General features: G+C 35.1%; 1 protein-coding gene across 2 annotated transcripts in view; it reads right to left on the bottom strand.

The window, feature by feature from the left end:
- The window catches only part of Abca12 (ATP binding cassette subfamily A member 12), a 161,837-nt gene that overhangs the window by 96,426 nt on the left and 51,122 nt on the right, over positions 1 to 14,289 (bottom strand). For both annotated transcript variants that reach the window (XM_048808508.1, XM_015481335.2), the window contains exons 4-8: positions 9,570 to 9,661; positions 7,916 to 8,013; positions 5,001 to 5,186; positions 2,835 to 3,013; positions 1,264 to 1,376 (exon numbers count right to left, since the gene is read on the bottom strand). In XM_048808508.1, coding sequence (XP_048664465.1) covers positions 1,264 to 1,376; positions 2,835 to 3,013; positions 5,001 to 5,186; positions 7,916 to 8,013; positions 9,570 to 9,661 — 668 coding nt within the window. The remainder of the gene's footprint in view (positions 1 to 1,263; positions 1,377 to 2,834; positions 3,014 to 5,000; positions 5,187 to 7,915; positions 8,014 to 9,569; positions 9,662 to 14,289) is intronic.

A 14,289-nucleotide genomic window follows, 5' to 3' on the forward strand; every position in this document is an offset into this window, starting at 1 on the left:
AAGAAGTGCTGCTTACTTGCTTACTTTTGTGACTTCTAAGTCACAGATGAGCTTTTGTCCTTTGGGGAGTAAAAATCTTAACTTTATCACTTTGTATTAATTATAAGGCATGAGTCTGCAGATGAAAAGAACAAGAAAGGTAAAAAAAATGTGAAGTTCTGAAATCTTTAAAATGCAAATATAAAAAATACAGAGGAAATAATAAAAGTCTGTTAGTGCACTCTTTGGTTCTCTGGCTTGGACTTTTTAAAGAACAAGCCTTCTTTTCTAGTGTTCATTAAGACCATTAAACTTAACAGTAATCAATCTTGCACGCCAGTCATTTGTTCTATAATTGTAGATATAAAAATCTCTAGATTAATAGAAACTGGTACCCAAGAATATGTCATACTTTTTAGTAAGAATTCTTCAAAGTCTTCTCAGACTTAACTCTCATATGAAAACTGGTATTTTAAGACAAAATAAGGAAGAATCTGTTTTTGACATGATGCTCTCAGGGAGCTTACTGTATAATCCAAAAACAATCCATACTTAAAAGCTGACAAACTCAATTGACAATGCCTAATTCATTCAGGAGAGGTAAATGTTAACCCAACATTTTTCCTGGGAAGTAGAGATTTACTCCCTACAGCCCTGATCCTTTGCATGTATCTGCGCATATCTATCTATGTATTTCCTTGTGAGTGATAAATAATACTATTCTATATATGCAAAGGTGACATTTTCTGACTCAGGAGCAACATGCTACACTTGGTGTCACTGGAATGACAGTGGGTGTTTACTGATCTATTTGTGCTTTGACATCACTATACATCTTCAAGATGGTTGGTTGAGGGATGTATTTTTGCTAATGAAAGATTCTTTCTGAAAGAAAGAAAGAATTTTTGAAAGAAATCAAAGTTTGGAAATGAGGACCTAAATCTTGCAATTCAGTTTAGACCTTTGTTCCCCCAAAATGGTGGTAGGAATCTATTTATTGAGGCTTACTGCCTGGTACTTAGTTTCCATCCCAAGTATTGACATAGTTTTACAAGTTCAGAGAGATCATTTTTACCAAAATAAAAACCCTAGAAACGCCTAGCCTTTCTCAGCCATTTTTTTTCTTTTTCACACTCTGACTCAAGATTTGGATTTATCTGTAGCATATGCATTCACCTAAGAATAATACCATCTCTATGTGATCACCTGAGTTGCACTCGGCTTTATATTCCTAATGGACTTTATAACACTGAATTCAATACAGTGAAGATGGAAATACAATACCTCGAGCTGGGGAGTCCAGAGTGTACAGCAGATGCTTAACAGACTTTTGAAGGGTTCTGAAACCTTCGTGAGTCTCAACACGTGGAAAAACCTTCTGCAGGACTAGCAGTGCCCTAACAAGTAGAAAAACAATTAAACCAGATTGTGTTTCAAGGCTTACAGACAGAAACAAAAGGTTATTCAAAGAGAAAATGGCTGCAATACAGAACATTATTCTTACAATATAAAAGACAAGATGCTGCTTTTATAATTTAATTATGCATTTATCTGCTCATGCATGAAATCCCAATCAAATGTTCTTGAACCAGAAGAGAGAACTTTATGTTTCTAGTGTGGAAAGAAAGCTTAAGACTCAAAGACTTTTAAATAGGGAGCAAAGTTCACATCAGTTTTTTTTTCTTTTAAAACTTATAAATAACAGGTTAAGAAACACAAATTTGAAAAAAAATGTCTTTTTTTAATTAAAGGAAAAATTAAATATTTTCACTAAAAAGCCAGCCCCTCCCCCACCAACAAAAGAGCAAGTCCAGATAAAGGATCCAGTTTCAGGAATTATTATTATTGAAGCATTTTATAAATATTTACCTTTTGCTAAACAAGTGATAATTTTTTTGAAAATGAAATGGAGCTTTCCTTACTTAAAGACTGTCCTCTATCTTCTAAGTGGTCCATAGGCACTACTCCAAAGGTAGCTAAAAATTAATATCCATACTAATTGGCACTGTCTTCCTATTATGTGTATGGGTAGCCTTTACTGGGAATAGGAAATCCGCAAATCCACTTTTGTTTGAGTTCATTTTGTATTTCCAAAATCACAATTAATTACTTAAAAAAATATCTTTTTATCCCCTTCCGGTTGTTAGCACATTTTTAAAGAAATGTTGCAACTACAGAAGGATGTCTGAATTTCATAAACACTGTGATTTATACCAAGAGTGAAGGCTGAGCCAATGTTTTAATTAACTTGAGTAGTAACCAGAACAAAGGCTTTTGTTAACAATTTGCCATTTATGAAGTTAAATGTAGAAAAATAAGCTAACAGTTTTTCCCTGTCAAGCATCTTAGTAAACTCCAGCAATAGATCCAGTCTGTGGGTTTAATCTCAGGGTATTCTATGACATTTTTGGAATTTTTAAAATTGAAATTAAGATTGTTTTAGTTTTGGTCTCCTAGACCTGAATTAAAGTTGTTTAGAGAGCTAACCAATAAGTATGTTCTAGGTTGTTTCTAGTATAATATGAGGATTTCAAGATAAATAGACAGGTACTTTATATAAATATATATACTCATATATATTAATATACATTGTATATTATCTCTATATAGTATTATATATTTAATATATGTATATGTGTATATATGTGTATACGTATACATGTATATAAAAATATATATACACACGTACACACCCATACTTACCTTTATTGTTAACATCTGCAGTGAAGTACTGAGAGCTCATTTGCTCTGAGCTTAAATTTTGTACATAACAGTAACCTCACAAGAAATATTAAAAAAAAAAAAAGACTTCTCTGTGAACAATACCAGTTCATCTAATTCTTACATTTTCTTACCTGTCTGCCTTTCGGAGGACATCAAATAGACTGCTTAGTGAGGTGTCATTCTGAAACACATTTGGAAAGCTAGAGAGGAGCTGCCACAGGGCTGCCTGGTCCTGCACTTGTGAGAAGAAGGACAGCACTTGGACTATTTCTTGGAACACTATCTTCTGATTGTTGGGGTCACTTGATAGCTTAAAAAAACAAAATCACAAACCATCAGGTGAGGCTTTAGCATTTGCAATCACATGGCTTACTGTCCTGGAAAGCATCAAAAATCTAGACTGTTCACATAAGCACATCTTTTGAATCTTCACTCAGTTGGAAGCCATCTATTATTTGAAAAAGCAACCATTTCTACCATTCATAGACATAATTGGATTTTCTCTATAACTCCAGAAATCGGCATATTAGAAGTTTGGCTAACAAAGTTGTATTTATATAAAATATTTTAAGTTATATATTTGTAAATTAAAATTAATTTCCAAAAACAAAATTAGCTTTGGAGCAATGTTCTTCTCTTTTCTTGGGAAATGATTTAGGAGTTGGAGGCCTATCTCCTCTCTATCCTTTACTAGACCTTTTATTCTTTGGTGAATAACCCTTAAGACTAATACACATGAATATTAAAGATAAAAAATAGTCTAAATATATTAATGATGTATATGATATACATGATGTGTAGAAATACATAGATGAAAATGTTTATTATTAGAATTACACATACTTAGTGCAATAAAATATTTCTGAAGTTTCACAGCAATGCAGGGAGCTGTAGTTACAATGAGCAATGGATAGTGAGTGAGTATATGTAATAAATATACTCTGTACTATGAACAAGCAAATAAACAAACACCATAATTTTGTTCTTGCGTTAGATCACAATATCCAGCTAGCAACTTCTGAGGTAACATATTTTCTTTGTTATATTCCCACTCAAAACAATTTTCTTAGTTCATTCATACCAGTGAAGCTGAGCTATAGACTGTCTTAATTCAAGGTCTTTCATGCTGAGAGTGAGCCTTTGAACAATGCATTTTTGATGACATATTCTATTCTACATGCCTGCCAAATTTATTCAAAAAGGACATTAAGTGCTTTATACTGGATCGGCATCACTATAGTAGTGACTAGCGTCTATAATCTAGTTCTTTTGGAAACTCAGGTTACTGAATGATGATTTTTAAAAATTACTTAAAATAAAAAAAATCAGAGAATTGAGGGAAAAATATTAGCATGCATGTTTCCTTTATTCCTGTTTATTCCTGCTGATAAAATTCAAAAGAATTCTTTGATATTTTGTTATATGTGGATTTTATGAAGTGTTGATTAGTGGTGTCGTATTTTCACTCTTGTCTATTTAGGACTAGCATACACCAAATGTTATTACCATTCTACAGTAGAATGTCCTTGGTCTAATGTATAATAGTTTTTGGAAGAGGTATATATTGTTACATCAAAATCCAGGTTTACAAATTAGGCTTGAAGTCAGTGAGAAAAGACAAAAAGGTTCCATTATTCTAACTTCTCATAGTTGTATAGCTCTGATACTTCGATTATTTGCATTATATCCTGAGTAATCTTACTACAGACATCAGAGAAAAGTCAATCTTGTTTTTCTTTTTCTTTCTTTCTTTCTTTTTGGTACCAGGGATTAAACTCAGGGGCACTTGACCACTGAACCACATTCCCTAGCCCTATTTTGTATTTTGTTTAGAGACAGGGTCTCAGGAGTTGCTTAGCACCTCACTTTTGCTGAGCGTGGCTTTCAACTCATGATCCTCCTGCCTCAGCTTCCCAAACCCCTAGGATTACAGGTGTATGTCACTGTGCCTGGCTAGAAAAGCCAATCTTTATTCAGCATAGAACAAGCCATAGTTCTACTGTTATTATATGTTTACATTCATCATAATGCAATGCTTCTAATTCAGTACTGAAATCATATCAATGCTGCACATCTAAATGATAAGTGAACATTACCCAACATTAAATGTTGTGTGAAAATGTCTATGTGAGGGTTACGTGGTAACAGAACCTTCCAGTCAATATTTTACAATCCATGTGGGCTGGAGAACAGCTCTTTGATTCCTATTGATTTATTGTGTGGATCCCCAAATGGAAACAGTGTATGTCCTCTAATTGCTAATGAGATCTTGAAAAGATTAAAAGATCTGTACTCACCTGAGAGAACTGATCTTTCAGTTCCTCAAGAGAAGATTCTAAAAGGGTCATGTTGGAAAGGCAAAATTTATTAAAGACATTTTTTCCTAGAGTGGTCCAGGAGAATGAATAGTGTGGACTGTATCCTGGATAGCTCTCACACATTTCTCTTCTTACATCTTCTGAGGTTGAGTTTTGCTTTAACAGCTAAAAACATGTGCAAGAAGAGCAAGATAATGTTAGTAAATGCAGATGTTAAAATATTCTACTATTCAAGGAAATCAGCCTGTCTTTGCAATAGCCATTTTTAAGTCCTGCATTATTACAGCAATTATTAAAGTAACAATGAAATGCACCAAGTTTACCTGTGGGAAGTTGTGAAGGGACAGTAGAAGTGAATGTGCTGAATTCTTGTCATCATTATGATTTAAATGGCTTACATATGATTTGTTTTACTAATCTTATTCCTGTCTTTGACCAGAAAACCTAAATGCAACAGGTGTTTTTTCACAGAATGTTTCATGCACAGAAATCTTATTAATTATTCCTGTGCACTGAGCAGCAGAAACTCAGGTATCTTAATGCTTCGTGATGTTTCCTAGGATTATGACCTTTGGAAATTGTCATCTTTGAAAGACTTCCAAAAGAAGGAGCTTCAAGGTCTATTTTTAGGATTAACTGTTTGCTTTTCAGAAGTGAACACATGGTTTATGTTTCATTTCAGTCTCATAGATGAAGAATAAAAAGGAAAAAATACATATAAAAATATATAATCATAAGCATAATTACTAAAAGCAATAATTGTAAGTTCTTTTTATAATGGAATCATTATAATCCCCCTACATTTTCCATATGCAGATCAGTAACATATGCTGCACAATTTTCAGCTATAACATTGATCACTTTCACCATTATTAATTTGTTTAGACATTTACAGAGCCAACTACATTCAGTTGTAACACTTCAGGGGTTCCTTCTTATGATGTGAGGATCAACTTCATCCTCTCTTAAGTTCACATCGCAAAGGATACACTCAGCTTTTCCAGCAACTGAACTTCTAAATATAATGGAACACGACAGGATCCACTTATCTAGGATGTACAAGAAGTGCTAGGCTTTCTAGTCATCCATCCATATCTCTTTTCTAACATTACACGTAAACTCACCCCCAAATGATTTCTCTACTCATTCTTGCAAAAGTTGCAGAAAGTGGTAAAGAAAAAGAAGAATCAGAAAGATTGCTGACATAGGCATCAATATGTCATCCTAATTTTTACATCCCTTCTCTGCTCCAACTACTCATAAAATATATATCTATACAGACAGAATTCACTTTGGGCTTATCTTCCCTGGATATATGGCTCTGTGCTGCCTCACAAAATTCTAAAAATCCGTCCCATATGAAAAAGGGGACTTGGGAGTTTCAATACAATAAAGTGGTATTTTTGAGAATAGCATTTCTATTCTAGATGTTAATGAATTTATCTAAAGCAAAGCAAGACTGTTCTCTAGGAACCAATGTGGAAGAAAAATTATGGAATAGAATAGCATTTCCTAGTTTACAGACTGGCCCAATTGAGAGAGGTTTTAGAATGTACTTAACTGGGCATTTCCAGCTTCCTGGGCAGGAAGACCTCAAAAATTATATAAACTAGATTTTCACTGTCTAGATTATACTAAATGGGAAAGTCTTCTATTTTGGCCAGATTAGCAGAATTGCCTTGAGGAGCCATGGAAACATTTTTTGGAATCTGTTGGTGTCATCCTTTGGTTTATATACATGACCCATCTTATGGACATGCCTCAGTCTCTCAGAAGGTTAATCCAAGGGTTACTGACAGAGACATAATAAGCACTAGTGGTTGTGGTTGGTGGAATGTGAATAAAAGTAAGAGACATGTCTTATGATTCAGATGGAAGAAATGACTACGATATGGATAATTATTTAAAATGTTTATGTATGAGAGAGAGAAAAAAAGGAGAGGTGGGGGAATATCATTCCTCATGCAAAACCTTCAGAATTATTTCCTCTTCATTTCTGAAGAGCATGCAAGGTAGGACTCAAATGTCTACCGTACAGGCCAGTCAAGGAAGCCAAATCTATGAACCTGGATAGTTGAAAGACAACAAGAAGTGGGATTGCATTTAACAGAAGAGTATCTGTTCTGCCTAAAGGCACTCAAATTTAATTTCTTAAAATCCCCCTACATACACATTTAGCTCACAGGCCATAAAGTTCACACCTCTTGTAAAAATTATGTTTATTATCTTGCAATCTGGGAAATGTAAAGTGGATGATCACTAGGAAACAGAAAAAAAAAATCCATAAGTAAGCTCTCTAAAATATGCTAAAGAAAAGGATTTGCCTGCTTAGGGGAGATATTTTGCAAAACTCTGATTTTTCAAAAGACATTATTAGTATGGATGAGGTAGCAAGTTCAAAGAGTATTATAGCTTCATTTGTTTTTTCTTCTCTACTTCAGAAAGTTAAAAAATCACATATCATGCCACCTTACTTCTTACTAAATGAAACCTTAAGTTCAATTAAGGGACTTACCAGGGAAGTAAATAAATGCCCAGGAACTTAAGGAACCTCACAATATCTTAAAATTAAGCAGTTATTGAGTGCCTAAAAAAACAAAGTGCCTGAGATGTTACTTAAATGGAAAAGGCAGTCCAAGCTTCTTCCTATATGAGAGATCCCTCCAATAACCCAAACACATTTGTTCAACCTCTTTATTATTTGCCCATTAAAAAACTAAATGAAGGGCTGGGGATGTGGCTCAAGCGATAGCGCGCTCGCCTGGGTTCGATCCTCAGCACCACATACCAACAAAGATGTTGTGTCCACCAATAAGTAAAAAATAAATATTAAAAATATTCTCTCTCTCTAAAAAAAAAAAAAAAGAAAAAAAGAAAAAACTAAATGAAGTTACCTTTTCCAAACCAAGGACCTGTGCAAGCACTTGACTGCCATTGAAAGTTTCTGTTCCAGCCTCTTCCAAATCAGAACTTGGACTGGGAAGTACCAGAACTGTAGTAGAAGAATGTATTAGAATTCTACATGCACACACACACGAACAGGATTACATTAGAATCCATAACAATCCTTTGTAACCTCATATACCCCACAACAAGAATGTGCTTAACTATGTCACTCCGGTGAAAGTTTCATACTGACAAAATGGCAAATCCATGAGATTTTTCTCTTCACATAAAATTATGATGGTTTTGGTCAGCTCCTGTTTTTTTTCCCCATTCATTTAGATGTCATTTGCTTTCATTCCAGTTTGTGTCATTAAACTTCATCATCAATATTATTGCCCAATAAACTGAATCATTTCTCTGCAGGCCTAGAGGATTTGAGGTGCCTCTACTAGCTCCACAAATCCATCATATCCAACATCTGTTCAAAGGATCTGCCAACGCACATCTGGTGATAATGGTCTTTCTTTTTAATTGTCCAATTGGGATGCTGAAATCTGCTTAGGATCATAAATTCTCTCCTCCCCAAAGTGGTTTCTGAATGATATTTCAGATCAAATAAATGGAATGAAGCAATTAGTCCAGACTACAGTATATTCTAATTAAGTAATTCCCAAAGGGTCCTCATCTAGTACTATTTATAATGTGGCAGAGTTTTCTGAGTTTAGAGAATTAGCTAGAAGTGTACATTTATTTATACCATGGATATTCAGTAAGCCAATATGGTGACTTTTATGAATTTTGAACACAAGTATTTATTATCCTCATAACAAAGAATTTTAGTATTCAAAGATACCAGTAACCCATCATCAGAAAGGTGTATGCTTTATTTTAGTGCCCATGGGGCTAAAGAATTTACTGTCTGATTTCTCCAGACCAAGGAAATAACATTTGTGTGAAGACTAGCCAGGAGGAGAAACATAATCTGTGGCTACTGAGCAAAGCAAAGATTACTGAACCATAAGACCATGACCTTATTTCTACTGTGATTTAACCTACTCAGCCAAACACCCACAGATCATTCATAACAGAACATTAACTACTCAAAAACATTTACCACCATGTTCCTACTACATTAACCCAGGACTTCTTTCATTGACTTCATCAACTTGTATGGGAATGCTATTTAATATCCTAGTGTAAAATATTCCATGGCATTGTTAAAGACACTCCTTATTCTTCCCCTAGAGCACATATTCCAACATACAAAAATCTTTTGTTCACTAATATATCCCTAGTCTCTAATGTATTTGAGATATTTTCCAATAATATTTATTACCAGGCTTTAGGACCATCCCATAACCATCTAATTGCAGACAAGAGTTCGGATTCAATTCTGGGACACAGTACAATTATCAACACCTAGGACTTTGTTCCTAAAGGGTATTTCGATAAGAACTTAGTTTCTTATGATTCTGGTGAACTTTATATAATTATACCACTGCACTCAGGAAACCATGGGGAATATTCTGATGTCTTAGAGATAGTCTAAGCATTCCATCTTTGTTTTCAAAGTTTGAGGTATGAACCCTTTAAAGATTAGACCATTGCTGGCTGTTCCAAAAGGCCTATTCTACACTCTGCAAAAAAAAAGAGTTAGCTTACCCAACGATGCATGTCTTCTTTCTGGAACTTGAGTGCTCTGGAGTGATAAATTACTGTCCTTCTCCAGGTTGGATGACTTTTTCAGAATTTCGCTAAAGAAGAAAAAGCAAGAACTCTGTAACTTTACCCACATTAATTTCAGTTAGTTAAAGCAATGCATTATGTGGCAGATTTCAGAGCTCTCTTAGGACTTTCAAATTCTTCATCTACTTTCTAGGATATTAAGGGAAGAATTCACCTAACCATACACCAATGAATATATAAGATCTTCTAGAAGGTAAATTTTTATTCAGAGAAAATTACCTAGAGGAAGTTTAAAAACAGTTATTTTCTTTTAATCCTACAGTAAGGAAGTGACTGGAATGGAAATTAAAATTATTGGAAGCTTTTATGGGGAAGGGAGGGGGCATGGGGTTAGAAATGATGGTGGAATGTGACGGACATTATTATCCAAAGTACAGGTATGAAGACACGAATTGGTGTAAATATACTTTGTATACAACCAGAGATATGAAAAATTGTGCTCTATCTGTATAATAAGAATTGTAATGCATTCTGCTGTCATAAATAAGAATTAATTTTAAAAATAAAAATAAAAATAAAATTTTTCTCTTCAGAAGGTGATGGATCCCAAATAGATGAGTCCATGGGTTTTCTGGAGACTGAAACAGAGGTCTATGTATTTGTCAACAATCAAAGATAGATTGCTTTGAAGATTTTCTCAGTTTAATAGTACCTGTAAGATAGATTCAAGGAAGAAGGAAAAGAAACAGCATTTATTGAGTATCTAGTATGTGCCAGGAACTGTCACTGTTGTCACCACAGGTGGTACCAGGTATAAAAGGAACATAACCAGATGTTCAACTGCCCCCAGTGTGTCAATGCAATGATAAGAGTATGTGGTGCCAGCAATCCCTGCACAATATCATCTCACTAGATTTTGGAAGAGAATAATATTAGACCTTCCTACAATTAAATAACCCTCTTTAAAAAAAGTCATTTCCTCTTTAGTTTTTTTTTTTTTTTTTTGAAAACTGGACATACCTATCAGTAAGTGCCTAAAAATAAATGTATATATTTCAAAAATAAAATCAGTACAAACATCTGGATGTACATAATATCCAGAGTTCTGAAAAGTTTTGAATTTCACATAGCTTTTTTATTTAAAAAGCATATTAAAGATACATTAAGATGGAGAGCATTTCTACTTACTACTGTGGTTCAGTTTGACTTCTGTTTTGGAAACAAGGTTGTTGTTATTTATAATTGGAAAAGTACATTCAATATTTTTTTGGTGTGTTCTTCTTTTAAAAATGATAAGAAGAGGTAATATTTGTTTCCATTCCCCAGTGTTTTTCCAATATTCTCCTTAAAATATACTGGTTGCTCCAAAATTTCTGCATTCTAATGTATGCTTGAATTATTCATGACCTTGTCTGTATTCCCCTAAATCTCCCTACATTCCTTATGCTATTTGAATGGGAAAACCCAGATAAAAATAAGAACTGACCTGAACCTTTTCCCTTTTCTCAAAAAGAAGTTTCAAAAGTTTGAGAAAGTTGGGCTTACTTTTTTTTTTCCAATTCAGCTTGCAACTCTATAAGGAAGACTATTGAATATCAATACATTTTGAAAACAAAGAGGGAAATGGCCTTCATAAAATTTTTAAGGACTAGGGACAGAAATGAAAACCAAAGGGACAATAACAAAGATCAAAATAGCAATGAAGGAGCAAGGGAAAATGGACTGAATAATAAATGTAAGTGAGGAAGAAAAAAGTAAGAGACAATTGGAAGTTAAGAAAATGTGCTCTTGCAGAAGCAAAGCCCCAACTGCTCCAAGTGGACTATCTACCCATCTTCTCATATCTAGATAACTACTCTTACCAATATTCTTAAAACGTCAAAATGGGACAGGCTCATTCTATTCCCAGCAAGCATCTGGCTCATCTGGACTGAGCTCACTCAGCAGTAAAGTGACCACTCCAGAAAAGGAACCAGGGAGGTCCCTTTTTCCAGAGGACTTTCCTGGATCAGGAAGTGCCCATGGTTACGTGGTTCCCTACATCCTATTCTGTGGTCTTTCTGTGGAAGTGAGAACTTGGGATATCATATGTTCTTTGCTATCCCTCTTCCTGAAAAATTTCTCCAGTTTCATTTTACATTTACAAAATATGGTGTAATGGCATGTGTCCACTCCCATTGGACATTAAAACTGTTTTCTTTAAATAAAGCAGAAACAAAACAAATGGACAAAAGAGAGTATGTGAGCAAGAAGGTAAATTTAGTCTATAAGTTGGAATACAACTCATTTTCCTCAAAGATAATTAATTCTATTATTTTTTTCCCCCCCAGTACTGGGTGTTAAACTCTGAAGTGCTCTACCACTGAGATACATCCTCAATCCTTTTTAATTTTAAGACAGGGTCTCTCTAAGTTGAAAAGGCTGGCCTCAAACTTGCAATCCTCCTGCTAGCCTCCCAAATCACTGGGAGTAAGCATGTGCCACCAGGCCTGATGACTATTCAATTAGTAAAGGATAGAAAAAAGGAAACCAGTCTAATTGAGTTAATAGCATTTTCTGAATTTTCTAATGAGCATAATCATGCTTTCAGACAAAGCTTCCTAATAGTGATGAAATAATACCCTCTCCCTGTTTCACACATTTTTTACATACTTACCTAGATCCAAATGTAACTATTCCCACCACTTTTTCATTCTAGACTGTGACATCTTTGGAAGCAGGTATCACGTCTCATTCATCTAGCATCTAGCATAGTACTGGACTATGTGATCTGATGGCCCATTAAATAAAAAGAGTTTTGCTGGGGTATGGCAGAAAGAGCTTTAGAGTTAGAAGACACCTTGGAATTGCAGCTCTGATCCCAGGAATCCTGTCCCTCATCTACACATTAGGAATGTAAACACCTATTATTATGGTTTGGAACTGAGATGTCCCCCAAAGCTCCTGTTAAGGCAGGAACATTCAAAGGTAAAATGATTGGGTTATGAGAGCTGTAACCTAATTGATTCATCCTAGTTTGAATGGGTGGTAACTATAGTCAGGGAGGGCAAAGCTGGGGGAGGTGGGTCACTGGAGACGTATCCTAGAAGAGTTGTTCTTCCTGCAGCCTGTTGCCTCCTCTAGACCCCTTCTGTTTCCTTGCTGCCATGAAAGGAGCTGCTTCTCTCCATCACACACTTCACCCATGATGTACCTTGGGCCCAGAACAATGGAGTGTGGCATTTATAGACTAAAACCTCTGAAACCATGAACTCCCAATAAATTTCCCCTCCTTTAAGTTGACTAAGACACCTATCTTACAAAGTGGTTGTGATTATAAAGTGAGATCTGTGTACTGAGTATCTATGTGGACCCTGTGGTCACAGGGACTCAGCCAACATTAGCTTTTCATCAAAGTACTCACAAAAGAAGACGGTGCAAACACAACCTTTACCATCAGCATGGAGCTTAAGTCCAATACTTATGCACACATGCTCTCAGTGTAGTCCCCTCAGAATCCTAGAATTCTCAGGAATTAGAACACCAAGTAGATATACTCCATTATTTTGTAGATCTGGAACTGCCAAGCCATAGCTGGTCAAGTGGATGAGGCATAGGACCTTAACCAGGGTTTTGTAATCCTTGCTTCATTTTGTGGGTATATTTAATTTCATTATTTATGAAAAGATTTTTCCATTTGTAGCAATAATCAATTTTTACCTTATTGAGAAAAGTCTAGAGGGCACTGTGTAGGCTGATAGTATGATTGTTTAGCACATGAAAAGCCATTGGGTACTTGATAATAAAGAATGTCTCTTGAAACACTTTATGGCTGAGGAAGCACCTTTTTAAAATGGCCTTGATCTGCTATCCTCATTGCTTACCTGATTCTGCAAACATTCTTGGAAGAGGAAACACCCAAGGATAGCACCCAGACACAAACATATAATCTTATACTGTACCTGACATATGCATTAATTAACTCATTAACTCATAACATTTGTTAAATTCCTACTATATGTATTATAATGGTCAAGTCAAGTAAGAAAACTAAGTTTGAAATATATTAATGATTAATAACTGAGTAAGGACATGCATAGGGGATGATGGGAATACAAGACAGGGGCTCCTGAATCAGATATCATTGGTAATCTTTGTAGAATAAGATCCTGAGAATCACAATCCTAATTCAACCCTTTTACTTCCTTAACATATTCACTCCTTGCTTTCACTAGAACAGTGGTTCTCATCTAGGGGCTATTTTGCCTGTCTCCCTTAGAGATTATTTAGCAATATTTAGAGATATAATTGGTTGTCACAACTGTGTGTGTGGGTGCTACTGACACCTAGTAGGTAGAGGCTAGGGGTGCTACTAAACACCCTACAACACAGAGACAACAAAGAATTATTTGTCCCAAGTATTAATAACATCAAGGCTGAGAAACCCTGCACTAGACTATGACACATAAGTAGAACTATTCAATGGTAACTCTTCCCCATTCCCACTCCCCAGGACCAACCCAAGAGACTTAACAGCTCTGAGAAAGTCACATAGAATCTATCCCATACTGGATATCTCTGGGAAATATATTAAAGCATTATGTAAAACTTAGATGCCCCCTGAACTTGGAATGTATGCTAATCTGATTCCAGAACATTCAATCCTGGGGTGAGTGACTCAAATCACCAAGTAGTCTGTGTGACACCATTTAACTAA

This window comes from Marmota marmota, unplaced genomic scaffold (genome assembly GCF_001458135.2).
Source record: "Marmota marmota marmota unplaced genomic scaffold, marMar, whole genome shotgun sequence".
NCBI classification, from domain to species: Eukaryota; Metazoa; Chordata; class Mammalia; order Rodentia; family Sciuridae; genus Marmota; species Marmota marmota.